Raw genomic sequence first — 15,862 nt, forward strand, 5'->3', positions numbered from 1 at the left:
CTCTCAAGCAAACCACTGACAGCTTTATAGACACAGGTGTGTCCCCCCAATTTTCTTGTACACTGTATCATTGTGATTATTTTTAAGGTCAGTCTGGTTGTGGTGAGATCAGTGTGACTCTGTGTGAGGTTATTAATTATTCATTTTACGTTTCTTTTTCTTTTTCTACAGATAGTTTTTTTATGTTATTTTAAGGTGTTGCTAATTCAGAATCATCAAACATTGAAAAGTTCAAAGTTTCCATCTAAATAAAGCTTCAGTACATTTCCAATATAGTTGGTGGAGAATATAGTACTGGTTTGTCTACATAAAGCTTAACTGCTCAACTTCTAAGACCACACAATAACCTTAGGATTGTGCATGGGGAAACATTCATTCCTTTTTTTCCAGGCCTGGCATAATATATGAACATAAGAAAAAATCCAAATGAGATGAGGCCATTCAGCTCCTCTAGGTTTTTTTTAACTGTTAGCATTTAATTGATCTGAAGCGTTTCATTATTAAGATTATACAGTACATAATTACATTACCATTATAACTGTAAATCACAAAACACGTCTCTGTAACCTGTGATGTTCCTAGAGACTTTTTCTATGACACTTATGATGTTTTCAGCATCTTTTGTCAGGTACATATTGTCTGTATTTTTACTCCTGCTATCAACTCAGCCAAATCTACCATTAAGGTTCTACATAATTCGACAGCCCAAATACATTAGTTCAGCACGGTGGTGCTATATTACTGTACATGTTTTGTAAATTGTCTCAAGATACAGAAAAATACCTCATATCTGATAACCATGCATCCAGAAACGTCAGGCAATGGGAAAAAAAAAACATCCCTAAAAAAATCCCTGCGATAGCGTAAGTGAATCCCACATGCACCACAGTGTTTTACTTACCTCCCACCCAGAAGCCTGAGCGCATTTAAGTATAAATGTGCAAATACTTTCATGTTAGGTGTTGAAACTAAAATTGAATTTATACTTACGTGCTCTGGATTAGGGGATGCCCAGAGGATTGTGAGTAACATTTTTTTGTTTTTCCATATTTACATTATTATACTACATCACTTTTAATTTGATTTTTTTTATCATTGTGGCGTTGTCCTAATAATTTTGGCTAGGTGTCACTGTATTATTGCATCTCACTTATCTGAAAAATCATTGTATCCGGAGTTAGCTGAGTTGAAAGTGGGAACCCCTTCCCACTGTTTATTCCGGATACAAGGGAGTTTACTGTAGTTCGGTTTTAAATAAAGAACTCAGTTTAATAACAAGTCTTTCCAAATTCATATATAGTACAATTTTCCTTCAGTATTCTATACAATGACCAAGGTAGAAGGCACTGGTTTTAAAGAGACCAATTTATTTCAGATAAGTAATTATTTATTCAATTACTTAGTACTTCATGGGTAAGCATGGGCCCAAGATACACTTCCTGCCCTTTCTGCTTTGCACTCATTCTGTTATTTTAGTCATCTTTTCCCTCTTTATCACAACACTTTTGATCCTCAAACTTTAATTTGAAATGGTCTTCCTTGAATCTGCCAAAAACCTAGAAGACAATGGTTGTCCGTCTCCTCTAAGAACCTTAAATTTATCATAAAACCTTAGATCAACATAAACTCCTTGCTCCTTCTCATGCATTGCTTCTTCTGTTTCAATGTGCTTATAGTTTAAATCATTATTAAAATTATTCACTTACATCATTTGTAATTCTAAGTGCAACATTGTTGGAAGAGATGAATAATTTTGTATATATACAAATTATTTATATCTTGCTAATAGCATGCTGCTGTAGCACTTTGATATCATTCACTGATGGATAAAGAACCAATTATTTTTAGGAACAAGTAATAGGTTTATTCCATGCTGAAAAGAGAAGAAAGAAAACGCAATGTTTCGGCTACGCCCGAAGAAGGCTCCACGGCCGAAACGTTGTGTTTTCTTTCTTCTCTTTTCAGCATGGAATAAACCTATTACTTGTTCCTTTGCAGCCTACGCATGCTGACACAGCTACCCACCTGATTTATATTTAGGTTGTGTAAAAACAATTTACTACCCTTTACTACCCACTATGAGACACTATCTACAGCGTATTGTAGCAATTCTTACAATTAAAAATGTCAGATTTTTATTGGAGAGAGTTTTATTTAAATATACCTGCCTTAGCAATTGTCTTTGTTGTCCAGAAAGCATTATATTGTATGAAGGAATTTTTGTTTTTATTGCAGGACTTCCCGTCAGAGCAGATGATAACTGGACTAGCGTTGCTCCTGCTGAAGGCTCCTGCAACACAACAGATTAAGATTCTTAACCTTGGTATGAGAAAGCCTTTTAACAGCATATAACTGAAGTTTAAAAAAACTTTAGTAGCTGTGAGATGTTTTTATTTTGGCACTGCTTTTTTCTACTGAAACGTCCGTAATTCATTGACTATATCAACAAAAGATTACTTTTCCTATGCAGCTTTCAAGATCATCACCTCTTCTGAGATGCCGGTGTTACCTGCAGCTGCCCCTATACTGGTCCTTCCCTTACTGCAGATTCTGTCTTGTACTGCACTCATGGAAGCTTTATCAGACAGCCAGATCAGGGAAACTAATCAGCACCTGGCTTCAACTCTCCTGCAGACTGTGCAAGGTCACACCTTCAGTCAAAAAGAGGTATTGAAGCTGCATTTTGCCGGTGATGTTCCAAACTTGCACCCTAATACACATAATAATGCTTCTTTTTCAAGTGTAAACACTGAGATCAAAGGAAACAGATTGCTTAAGAACAAAATCACCCTTGGCTGGATTGTGGATTAAATGTGGTAAAAAGGAATTAACATTTAAAACCTTGAGGGTTTACATGTGAGACTCTCAATTCTAATGCAAAAAGCATTTTGGAGCTTGTCCATACAGCTCTAGAGCATGTTAGTTATAAAGTACTTTGGAATTTATCAGTGAACCAACTAACTGGGTGATGAGAAATTCCAAGTATAAATTATAAAGAGTTTCGGAATTTTTTTGCGTTTGTTTTATTAAGTCATTTAGCTAGTGAATTTGCTTATCTGAGGGTTGGTGAGGCTGTAAAGGGAGCAGACTGTTAGAGGACATCATTTGTAAAGCAGTGAGGTTCTTAAACAAACACCGTGCATGCATATTCAGATGTTGTTATTAGTGCGATCTGCATTAATGTTGTGTACTTAATAACTCCAGCTATTACAATGAAAAATATATGAAGTAAATGATACATTCCATCTTGTCCTTGCCTTTTTTCTTTATAAATAATCTAATTTCAGCCTGATTAATGTTTACAACTTACGAGTTTTTCAAATGAAACATAACTGATGATTTCAAATAAACTATCTTGCATGCTCTTGATATATTTTAAGTGTGGCCTGTGTCTTATTTATTATTAAAATACTCTTGTAGTGATTCAGGGTGTACCATATCCTAACTGAGATTGATTGTAACTCAAGTGCTGCCTTACTCTGTGGTCACGATATCCTGGAATAGCTGTATAATACCATTGTTTTAAAAGAAAATGTGCGACATATGAATGACCCCACCCCATAATTGAACTTAATCTCATTTTAACATCTGGGATTGCTTAGTAGATTGTGTACATTTTATTTCATTATACATTTTAAGATGATTTTTGTTTTCTTTCTTGTTGCCATTAGGACACCATCAAACTTCCTTTCCCAATATGCAGCTGGTACAGCACGCTGCTGATAACGACAGACGCACTGCACAGACTGAATGAAGACCAGTCTGCTGCCTGCAAATGGCTGTTTTTTGTTCATTCGGCTCTGCCATTGAATGAGAGCATTCCTGAGCATGTTCCACTCCTTTTGTCCTACCTTATTGTCAGAGAAGAGGGAGAGGGCTTGAAAGTGGCCCTGAGAACTGTCGCGGAACTGGCCAAAGCAGATCCCTCACAGGTAAGAGCTTTTCAGTTTTGCTTGGAGAAGTTTCCTGTTGCAAAATGAGTGATGGCGTGCAAGGGTAAGGCAAACTAAAGTTCAGGATCAGAAGACAGGAGCTGGATGGAAAACCTCACAGTGTATATTGTATGTTTCTAATGGATAATTTCTGTTATGTAATTCAAACCATATTTACATTACTCCTATTCACTCAAATGTCTTTACACTTATATAAGGAGTCTAGGCATGTTTTTGGAGATCAGAAAGGATAATCACCTCTTCCCATTCTATCAGTCTTAATGTAGTTCATTTACTGAGTCCCTTTGACTCTTTCTGTTGTAAGAGTCAAATCTGGCATCTTCTGTCCAAATTAAGTTTACAGCAGAAGAAAAAAGACATGGAGACAAGTTGGAGAATTTATTTTTGGACTTATTTAAAAAAAAAGTTATTATATATTAAATGTTAATTTATATTGAATGTTTTGGGTTGGACAGAACATTTCAGGAAGCAAAAATAACAATTTCATGGCATTGTAAACATAAAGTATTTAAAGAAAAATGCTTTGAATTAAACACCAAACCATATACATAACAAGAAAACTGCACTTTTTCCTCCCCTTGGTGAATTTTTTTAGTAGTCAAGATTGCTTCAATAAACTTGCAGTCTTTCCCAGTCTGTAGTTGTAGCTAGGAAAATAAAGTTGAAATGATGGGACTCATGCTGTGAAATCCAAAATCCTCTGTGCCTCCAGCTTTCACAGAAAAGGAGCAATCCAAAGTGGAGATTCACATGAAAATCCAGTTTGGGGAAGGCCACGTTACAATCCAATGTCAGTTCTTTAAAACATTTACTGTACATGTTCTCCAAATAACACACTTCTCCATTCATTACTTGGCCTGAACAGTATACTGAAAAAAACAGCTTCTTCTGAGTGTTTTGTCTTTTTGGGGAATAGTGATTGTCAGTCGTTTATAAATACCTGGCCTTTTATTAGAAATTGATTTGAAACAATTTCTCACTTGGATACACAATTAATATTCATATTATACATAAAACAGTATATAATAACAGGCTATATGTATAGGATAGAACTTTGTGTCTGTTCATTATTAATTCTGCCCATGTGACACATGAATAAGACTAGCATGTGTTAGCTTGTGTGTAACTTACCTGGACAATCCTAGCCAAAAGGGAAAAGACAAGTTTTAGAACAGGGTGGGTGAAGAAGCCATGACTATTATGTACAGTGGAGTATAAACAGGCCTTCAGTCACAGACAACAACTTCATATTTTGTATGTATTCAGTGCTCTTCTAGTGGAGCGTTTAATATAATTTGCTTTGTCCTGATGCAGACTGGAAAAGAAAATTATTTTTCTTTCGTAACCTTTATAAGGGATTTTGTCACCATAATACTGGTATTGCCTTGCATATTCTTGTAAAATGAGTATAAATTAAAAATAAATCAAGCTTTGATGACATATCCTGTACGAAGAGCTATTAGTGTATCTTTTTGACAGTTTAATTAATCTAATTTCCTTTCATTTTTATGTGACCTACTGAATTATGCAGATTGTTTTTTCCTCTTTTAAGGGGTCCAATGTTTTTTGGTGTATTAAAGGGAAATTAAATTTCAACCATGAGTTCTACTAGAAAGAAACTTGGAGTGCAGTGCATTCGAGGCCTTGCCTTTCTCTCTTATGGATGATTAGTGATGTAGATGTTGTGGTTCCTAAGCAACAGGCAAGGTGCATGAAATGAGAGCGATAAGCACTTTATGTAAATAATCTCTTATCGGAGTTTGGGTTGCCTTGAAATGTGATGCATAAATGAGCATCTTTACATTCCTTAATATATTTGACTTTTTATAGGTTATAGTGGGTATTTTTGTGATCTGAAGAAAAATGCTGTAATTATAAAATACATACAGTGCAGAAAAAGCCATGGGGATATGGATCACATTTTAGTTTTTGGTTATGAAATCACAAAGGACAGGACACACTCTTGTTTTTTGAAACTGGTCTTATTATTAAGAATTATTAATTCTTATGAAGCACTGCCTGTGCTGGCATTTAGGTACTAGATGCTTAGGGCATTTAGGACCACTAATACACCATAAAGACATATAGACAAAAAAAGACGTCTTCAATATTAATTACATCTTAAGCACTTCTAATAAAGTGACATTTGTCAAGATTTAAGTAGGAATTAATTTCTTTTTATCATATTTTTAAACGAACTCACTACATCAGTAACTTTCTTTTGATATACAGTACATCATGGGATTGCTGGGGTATCCCAGGGCACAGATTCATGTGTCACCTCTTAATTCTATTATTCATGTTGTGGTTGCATATGTTATTCAAATTGTGTTGGTCACACTTTATTTTGTACTGTGTAGTCCATAGATCCTATATCAGAGGACAATATATGCCTTTTCATAAGTTTACTAATTTCTTGTCTTTGTTAAAGCAGTATGATGATAAATCTGTTTGTAGGGTTGGATGTGGTTTTTGAATGAGTATTTTGACCATTTAAATGTTATTTTAACAGTTTAGTCTCCTTATAATACTGGTGCTGATTACAAAAAATGGAAATTATAATAAAATAAATATAAGTAGTATTAGTAAATACTGAAATATTAGTAAGTATAACCTTTATTGGTTTCTGCTAGTGATTTTATTCCAGTTATTTCTGGTATCTGTTTATAGCAGGATCAAACCCAAACACAATTTATTTCTAAAACCCAAAATGCTTTTTGTTTTGTTTATTAAGATACTATTTTGAATGTCTTATGTACCTTTGTTTTTACGCTACAGCCTGATTGCAATGTAAATATTACAGTTTCATTAAAATATTCTAGAAGAATATTGTGACCACAGTTTCCAGTCATTTTCCTGACTACTGTACAACATGTGCATTTCTAATATGGTCCATGCTACCTCTAGTGAACAACGCAGTTTGCCAAGTACATATTCTTTGCAGATAATATCTTAGCAGCAAATGCTAAATCGTACTGTTTATCTATTCTCACCTTTTAATGCATTATAAAATAGCTGCTAAATCACAGCCGTTCCAATATTTAATTAGTATCCAACCTGCTCAAACTCAAAGCTACTTAAGTACATTTGTATCCCTTCCAATGTTAATCATTTAATTATTTTTTAATAAGAAATGCATTGATTTCAAATGACATTTCATTTAACGATACTGGAATTGTTTGAACCAATTTGTTATTTGTAATGAATTAAATGACTAACTCTTGCCACTTATTCTAAAGGTTATTTGTAAACAGATTACATAATGTGGGGTTTTTGCACTCTTGCAAGTCCCTGCACTCTTGATTTGCTTGAATTAAAATGAGGCAGGAAAAATGTTTGGAAAAGAAGTTGATACTAGAGTATGTTTTATTCTTAAATTCATGAAACAATGTACAAACTTAAATTAAAATGTCATTAAAAGACTATAAATGTTATGACAATTTATAATAAAACTTATACTAATAATTTCTTTTTAAAGTCTCAAAAACAAAACTTTTCCCCTATCTCCCAGTTATATCTACTCCAAAAACAAGAACGTTCATTCACATTGGAGGATTCTCTTATTTCATGCAAAAAATATTATTCTGTTTAAGTGTATGTGCAGTGGGGCACCTTCAATCTAATGTCTACGTTCATAATGCACAAAGGCAGCGGTGCCCAGCCCTTGTCCTGGAGAGGAAAATTCAAGCAGGTCTTATAGGTCACCCGGAAATATTCAACTTGAAAAGACTTAGAATGTGAGTTTTGATCTATTAAGTAAGTTAATTAGTTACTAGAGTTACATCAGGAATGGCCAGTATTTGCTTTTAAGAGCTACATCGTGTTGGTATTTTTATTTCAAATGATCTCACAGCTATTTAATTAAACAAATCACTAGCTTAATTGGTCTAAATAAATTTGTTTGAAGTCTTTACAAATTGATGACCTCTAACTCCTGCTGCTACTGTATGTGGCTCTCCATAGACCAGAACTGGCCATCCCTACACTAAGATCTCGCTGCCCCTAACTGAAATCTGCACTTTTTTCCAACCCATCTCCTGATGGAATTGGGCCAATTTTTTTAAGTTGCCGTAAAGTTAGTAGAAAACTGGTGGTTCTATATATAAGTGTATGAGATCAAAAGATTGATTACTTCAGTTTAGGGTACCCAAAGTGCTTTAGCCTTTGAGTTTCCTTTTATTGACTACCAATTTTTTTTCTACCAAGTTTGTTTTTGGTGTCTCTTAATCAAACAGTGCCATTTTGTGCAAAATATGCCATTAGGTTGCATTCTCCATTCTGTGTACATCAACTGAAGAATATTCGTTTTATTTATAATGTTTTCAACAGGCAGTAATTTTTTGTTGTTTTAAACTAAAAGGATTTTTGAAATATCACTGAAGGAAATAAAGTATCCACCTTCATCTATTATAAGGTTTAGTCCTGATTTAAGGGTGATTTAAACACCACCTTTTTTCCAGTTTGAGGTTGGACTAAAAAAAGGCAGGATTAGATGGTTTGATGAATTTAAAAGTTTGTATGACTGTAAGTGTTTTGCAAACTATACCCATTTCCATCGGGCTTGTCACCATTTTTTTGTAATTTGCACAACACAAGGTTGAATAAACCCCACTGCAATGGAAACACGAGGAATCATTCAGTTTGTTGTTTGTGCGGGTTATTACAGGCTGCAAAAAATGACATGCCTTTATGGTTATGCGATTTATTTCAGTTCTTCCATACAGGGACTATTTAGCTACATATTGTATAATTAAAAGTTTTAGTAAAAAAAAGCTATTAGTGCTGTTTCTTCAAATGCAATTAAAATCATGTTTACCATAATGACTATGTCCTCTGCATCCAAGTCAAAGCTTCAGTTGTGGCTGGTGTGCTGTGTGTTTTTAATCCTTCTGATTTATTGTTAACATTTTCTTGAACTTGCCTTATGTAGAGAAAGCTGAAGCGTGTTCTTGAACCGACATCTAAGTGCTAATGTTCCATCAGATGAGGTGGGGTAGGGGGTCACTAGGATGTCACAAGTTACATTTCCCTTTAGGGTTGTTTTTTTAATTCAACTTTTTTATCTAGAACTCATCTATTATTTATTAACAGGATATGTAGCTCTTACAGGACAGTACTTGAGGGAAAATGTAGCATTAATTTTTTTTATATGGGATTTGTAGCAGATCACCAGTATTCCTTGTTGACCTATTTCACAATTTATTAAGGAACTAAATTGAGGCAAAGATGATGAAGCACAGTAATTAACATTTAAGCTAGGAAACTCTGGGAGTCCTTTGATCTTGGATGCCTAATGTTATCCTTATGTCTTATATTTGTTTCTTAAATTTCACACTGTACTGTACGGAAAATTAAAATCTAGTGCCATACTTCTACCTTCATTACTTACCTTCAGCTGGAAACTTAAATTGCAAATAAATGTGCATTAAATAGCATGTGGAGAAACTTAACAATTTTACAGTGTTGTTGTTCTTTGGTGGAATGGTGGTGCAGTGATAAGCAGTACCGGAGTTCAATTCTCAACCTGGGGTGCTATCTGTGAGGAGTTAATCTCCAAGCTGTTTGTGTGTATGTCCGATGGGAGCTCCACTTTCCTTCCACAGTCCAAAATCAAGTAGATTAATTTTATTCTGGTCAAAGAGGCCCTGTTGTGAGTGTGTGTGTGCCCATTTATGTTTGTGGGTATATTTGGAAAAAGTGGTTAGAAATAGATGAATGAATGGATGTTGTGAGCCTTACACCCAAAGGAGGCTCCACAGTCGAAACGTTGTGTTTTCTTTCTTCTCTTTTCAGCATGGAATAAACCTATTATCACTTAATTAATCCCGGCATCTCATCTGGCCATTGTTTGAAAAATGCTACTGTATCGGCTTCCAACAACAAGGCTGGACTGTTAAATCAATACCCCACAGTTGTTTGTGTGAAGGAGTGCCTTCCATTCTCAGGTTTATATGCACATACTGTAGTGTCCACTTGTTCTCTGGTTTGCTTTTCATTTTTTATTCTGAAGAAGTCCACTGCCTAGATTTAGTTTGGATTTTGAACACTTGAATCAGGTTTCTTCATAGTCTTCTTTGTGCAAGACTAAAACAAATTATTCTTTTAGCTTGTTAGTGTATGACTTTCCTTTTAGCCTAGTAATATATTTTGTTGCTGATTCCAGAGGAGAAATATCTGTTTTGCAACATTTTAAATAAAGTCTTATTAGTGCATTGTATATTTTAACATCCCTTGACTTAGGATTTATAATTAAAAGTGTAACATTTATCATCGTTCAGCTTTTTGCTTCTCTTCATTGTTTCGAAGATGTAAAGGTCTTGTATTCTTCTTCTGTTGTATTGTGTTAACTATTCTACAGGGTTCACAAAAAGAACTCATAAATACACTTTTTTAATGATGATGCTGATTTTGAAGCAGGAAAAGGCAGATGTCTGTGGCCACTGCTGTAGGTGTTGGAAACACTCAAAAGCCTAAGAAGTATCAAAACACCTTTAGTGTTGATATTTTAAAAGACCCCATTTCTTGGTCTTATATGTGAACTTGAATTAGATGAGAAGCAGAATGAATTGTACATCTGGAGGATGTAGTCAGTTTTGCATATATAACTTGGTAGACCCCATTGAATAAGAGGAACAATGTTTCATGAAAATTTTGAGAGTAAACGACATACTTCTGTTTAAGGGTGTATCTGTTATTAAATGGTACATTCTTTATCTTTTATTCAATTTTTATATAGCATAATTTATTGTTTATTTATTATTCAAATTAGTAATTCAGTTGTTCAGATTTGTGTCTTTCTTGCACAGTATGACATTTTAAGAAGCTTTGTTTCAAGTTGTTAAACATGGCAGAATATATGGCTTAGCAGCATTGATACTGTATGTAGATAGGAGAGTGAGGAACTGAAGGAATTTAATTGCTTTCTGACCAAAGACACACAAAATTGTTTTTGTTTGTTTTCTATAACAGGTTCCAAATCTTATTCCTGTTCTCATGTTCAAGTTGGGGAAGCTTTCTGACCCAGTCTTATCCTGTGCTGTGCTGTACGCACTGCCCAGTCTGGGGACTCACAAAGTAAGTTTATTATACTATGTTATTTATTAATTAATTGACTTATTTATTCTCTTTAGAAATAAAAAGGGTTACATTTCCATAAGAAATAGAATTGAAGTAATGGGACTAACCAGTCCATCACATAAATAAATTTGAGCAGAATAATGTAATATGATGAGACAATTTCTCTGCAGTGACCATAAAAAGACTACAGGTTGAGAATCCCTTATCCGAAATTCCTGGGACCGAAAGTGTTGCGGATTTTGGATTTTTTCGGATTTCGGAATATTTTTAGATTTGCATCTATAAAATGGGATAGCTTGGGGATGGACCCACGATATCACGATATCCATTTACATGTAAATGGATAAACACGATATCCATTTACATTTCATAATATAGCTTATACATATACCCTGAATGTAGTTTTATATAAATTTTTAATATTTGTTTTTACATAATACCATCAGAAAGGTATGATATCAGTCTCCACCTACGATGTCATGTTTTGATTAAAAGGTTACAGTACACGTACGCCATTTGTATTTTATTTTTTACTATACAGGTATTAAGTTTTATGTAAGGTATAAAAACAAAGCATTGAATATGATTACAGGTAAATAAAATGAAAACTGAAAAAAGCCAGCATTTTATTTTTAATGTTATGTACAAGTAATGACGCTAGTCAAGTTACACTCATACATAGAGGTGAAATTCAGATCTCACGGAAAAATAGCGTTTTGAGCTTACTGTACAAAAACAAAACATGATGATCACTGCTTACAAACTTGAAGATAAATGCAGCCCCAGACATTACAACTACATCAGGTCTGAGAAACTTGAGGGAGAGGGTACGTTATCGATGACATCACTGTGAGCTGGAAAGTTTCGGATCTTGGAGGTTTTCGGATTTTGGAATTTCAGATAAAGGATTTTCAACCTGTATTAATGTACTGTCCATGAACCAAAACAATACAGATGAAGCTTGACATTATTTTGTAATAGTAATGAATACAATTAGCATTATTAAACCTCAGTCATTTGTAAGTAATATCACTCACATTTAATTTCAAAATACCTGTCCCCTTGTCCACACCATGCCTCGACAAGTTCAAGCAAAGCAACCATAGTTTCATCACCAGGTACTGTATGTCCAGTACTTGCTCTTTCCTTGACCTGATCAGAGAATGCATCTGAGCTTCAGGAATGGCAGTTAATAGTTCTTTGACCTCTAACTCAAGCTCCAGTGGGGGTTTGTGGTTTGAAACACATAAGTCTGGCGACCACAGATGGGATTTAAATTCTCATTCATTAAAAACAAGGACAGTAACACATTGAATTTGACAAGTGCTGGTTATCCCATTGAAGGGAAGCTCAAATGTGTCTGGGAGCAAATTGTGGTCAAGTGATATTTTGATTAACATGTATTCCTACTTCAGTCGGGCTCCTCAGAAGAGGTAATGGCTCTGATCCCACAAAGCGCATGCATGAAGTTTACAGAGCTCTTTGGAACTAATTGTGAAAATGATTGTTTCTATTGAAATGGTCCTGGGCACACAATGAATCTATCATCCTTCAAGCTGTGTGGTCCCAAGTTTGACCACAACCAGTATCTTTTGTAATCATAAACAGTTGTTCTACATTCAGTGAAAATTGTGGCAAAGTGCAAAATAGCTGGTCTCTCAGCTTCTGACCACCATGGCACTGCAGTGACGGTTTAAATTTTCATTATTAGATTTTTTCACACTTTACACATTTTTAAGCAAATAGCAACAATAATTCTCAAAACTGTAAAAGCCCTGTTCATCGCCTACACTTTGTTAATCAAAATGTCAGATTGGTTCAAATTATCATCTCTGAAAATGTTCTATCCCTGTTGTTCACGAGCTTCCTAACCAGTTAATTTATGACTAAACAAGTAATTCAGCAGTATTCTTCAAAACCCATACTCCTAGCTTTTTTTGTTGCACTTATTACCAACACTAATTCAAACTTCTAGATACCACAGTATTTGTATTTCAGTGACTATAAATGAACCTCTGATGTTTATTTGCTTTACTGATTAGGGATGAACATATGATTTTTAAATAACTGGTTATTTTAGATCATCACATATCAACAACATTCACTAGCAGTGCTCCAATTTAATGAATGAAATACAGCACATTGGAGTTTATGCTGAAATAGATTATTATAGAAATTATAATCTTACAACAGATTAGTAAAAAAATGGAGGAATTAACCCTTGTTGCAGTTTTTGCATTTAATCATAGTTTTATCTTATTAAATGACCAAAGCCTGTTTTCTTGAAGTATTTTTTTTTATTTTATCCAGCTGGCATGCTTCACTTTTGAACTTTCACATACTACTATTCAAATTCATGTCAGGCATGGACTAAAAATTACTATAGTACTTCACAAGATCTCAGTCATATAATTTGTGATTACTAGGTCCTTGAACTCTAATGTCTAGTTTTGCTTCTCAGTTTTGTGTTCCTCAGTTGCTACAAGCTTTACAGGTGCTGGGAAGTGCATCAAAACTAAGAGCTGTGGTGTTGAGGCTTATGACATCATTGTGGATAAAACAGGTGAGAATATCTTTACCTGACAAATGTGCCATTTTTGACAACAAGGTGTGTAATTGCCAATTATCTCCAAGCCCAAATGTACTTTTCTGAGCTGTACAGATAAGATATAAAGTAATGAGACTTCTGTTTTCAGCATGGGGTGCTGTCACTCTTATGTAAGAAACAATAGTCATATCACGTCATTTACAGATGCAGCCATTCAAAATGGGTGAGGTATTTCGCGGCATACCCCGGTGGGCGTGTCACAGTATCACGCAGTATCACGCGGTATCACGTGTGTCACGTGTGTCACGTGACTAACTATCCGGCGTCGCCTTGTAAAACCGCCAGGGGGAGCTTAACCTCTCATGTACAGCATTTTAGCCTTTAATTTTGAACTGTGTATTACAGCATGTTAATCATCAGTCATTAAAATGTTGGTATATATTATGAAAGCAAGATTGCTCAGTTGGACAGAAGTACACAACCTACCTTTATCAGAAATATGTATGCATCAAAGCCTTTACTGAAGATATTACTAATAGTATTAATAATGGATGACTTTGGACAAGCTGTATACTCAAAGTATAATTTCTTTAGCACATTTGTACAAGCACTTGGAATCTGTCCAAGCCATACTTTGTCAGGCATTTTGTTTTACTTCAACGGGGCATAAAAACTTCCTTGCTTTTAACAGGGCGTTTCATAATTTCTAGCTACGAAAATGATTTAAAATGCGACACCTATCATTCAACTAGAGCTTAAAATATCACAAGGAAAAATACACACCGGTATTCCATTTCTCCCTAAACATTGTAAGCCTCGAAGTCTTAAACTAACGTGATACCGGAGTCATCAAGCATACTTTTAGAATTTGATTAAAAGGGAATATAATATGGAATCGCGTATCTAAAGAATTTAATAACGGTATGATTATATCCGTGTACTGCGGCAGGTCTGTGTAGGGCTGTTTCGCCTGCCTGATCATGCGAGCTGGACAGTTTGCGTTACAATATAAACATTTATATTGATTTAAATCGTGTTCTGATTTAAATCGCAAACGCGTGTTTAATTATGTGTTTTTTAATCATGATCAGGCTAGTGCATTTCTACATTTTCTGTATGAACCAGCTTAGAGGTTCATACAGAAAGACAGCATGTGTTTAAATTGAGTGTAAGGTAATTTATGCTTCTAAAGTCATGGTCAGTATTGTTGTACTGTGCTGTACTGTGTCACATTATTTTATAGCGTTTTTATTGCGTTATTAAATCCGGTGGCGCTGTGTTAGTTTCCTGACTCACATTATTTAAACTGCGACACTGATCATTCATCTCTAAATAAACTTTATTTTATATAGCGTTTTAAGCCAATAGGTAATTAGATTGCTCATAAACCTAATCACTTTTTCTACATAAACACAGCGTGATTGCTCTCTGAAAATGCTTTTCCGTTATTTTTAAAGTAGGCTCAGATTTCAACTATAGATCGTATTATTATAAACTTTCTTGGAAAAATGTATTTTATGTAAACCATGTTTGCTATTAATTCATTTAGGGCTAAAATACGTTCATTGTCTTCTAATCGAGTCGAGTTGACATTGGAAGCCTGCCACACCCGGACCGTTAAACCAACGCATTAGCACGTCAAAGCCCATTGAGCCAGTATTGGCTTTAGTATCCCCCCCTTCTCCCCTCAATTCAATTCAATTCAAGGTGTTTTATTTGCATGACAGATGGGTACAAGCAGTGTTGGGTACTGTATGTATATTGTAACGCTTACGGCAGACAGGCACTGTGTAGGAGTCGACGCACCAGAGCAGCGCCTGCAATTTTTATATTTATAACTTAGTTTTTAAAATTAGTCAAGCAATACGAAGCATCTCCTTTTACTTAGTGCCTGAGCATACTGCAACGCGTGTGAAGCCCATAAACGATATTAATTTTGGAACTTAAACATACAGTTTATGGCTGGTCTCGGTACTTTAAAGAAAACATACACACCAGTATTCCATTTCTCCCTAAACATTTTAAGCATCGAAGTCTTTAACTAACGCGATACCGGAGTCAACAAGCATACTTTTAGAATTTGATTAAAAGGGAATATAATATGGAATCGCGTATCTCCAGAATTTAAAGACCAGACAATCGCAAACTCGTTTTCAATAAAATTATTTTATTCATTCAGCAGTTTGTGAGAGGGACATCCAGCAGGGAGAGACACACACACGGTTTTCATTGACAACATTGTTTTTTTTTCAATTCCTCTTGTCTAACAGGAATGTTTTGTTTG

General features: G+C 34.8%; 1 protein-coding gene across 2 annotated transcripts in view; it reads left to right on the top strand.

Moving 5' to 3' along the window:
• The window catches only part of focad (focadhesin), a 101,455-nt gene that overhangs the window by 26,439 nt on the left and 59,154 nt on the right, over positions 1-15,862 (top strand). For both annotated transcript variants that reach the window (XM_088632027.1, XM_088632036.1), the window contains exons 9-13: positions 2,236-2,323; positions 2,471-2,667; positions 3,672-3,932; positions 10,923-11,027; positions 13,492-13,593. In XM_088632027.1, the coding sequence (XP_088488153.1) occupies positions 2,236-2,323; positions 2,471-2,667; positions 3,672-3,932; positions 10,923-11,027; positions 13,492-13,593 (753 nt within the window). The remainder of the gene's footprint in view (positions 1-2,235; positions 2,324-2,470; positions 2,668-3,671; positions 3,933-10,922; positions 11,028-13,491; positions 13,594-15,862) is intronic.

The sequence above is a fragment of the Lepisosteus platostomus genome, chromosome 1 (genome assembly GCF_059453375.1).
Source record: "Lepisosteus platostomus isolate fLepPlt1 chromosome 1, fLepPlt1.hap1, whole genome shotgun sequence".
Taxonomy (NCBI): domain Eukaryota; kingdom Metazoa; phylum Chordata; class Actinopteri; order Semionotiformes; family Lepisosteidae; genus Lepisosteus; species Lepisosteus platostomus.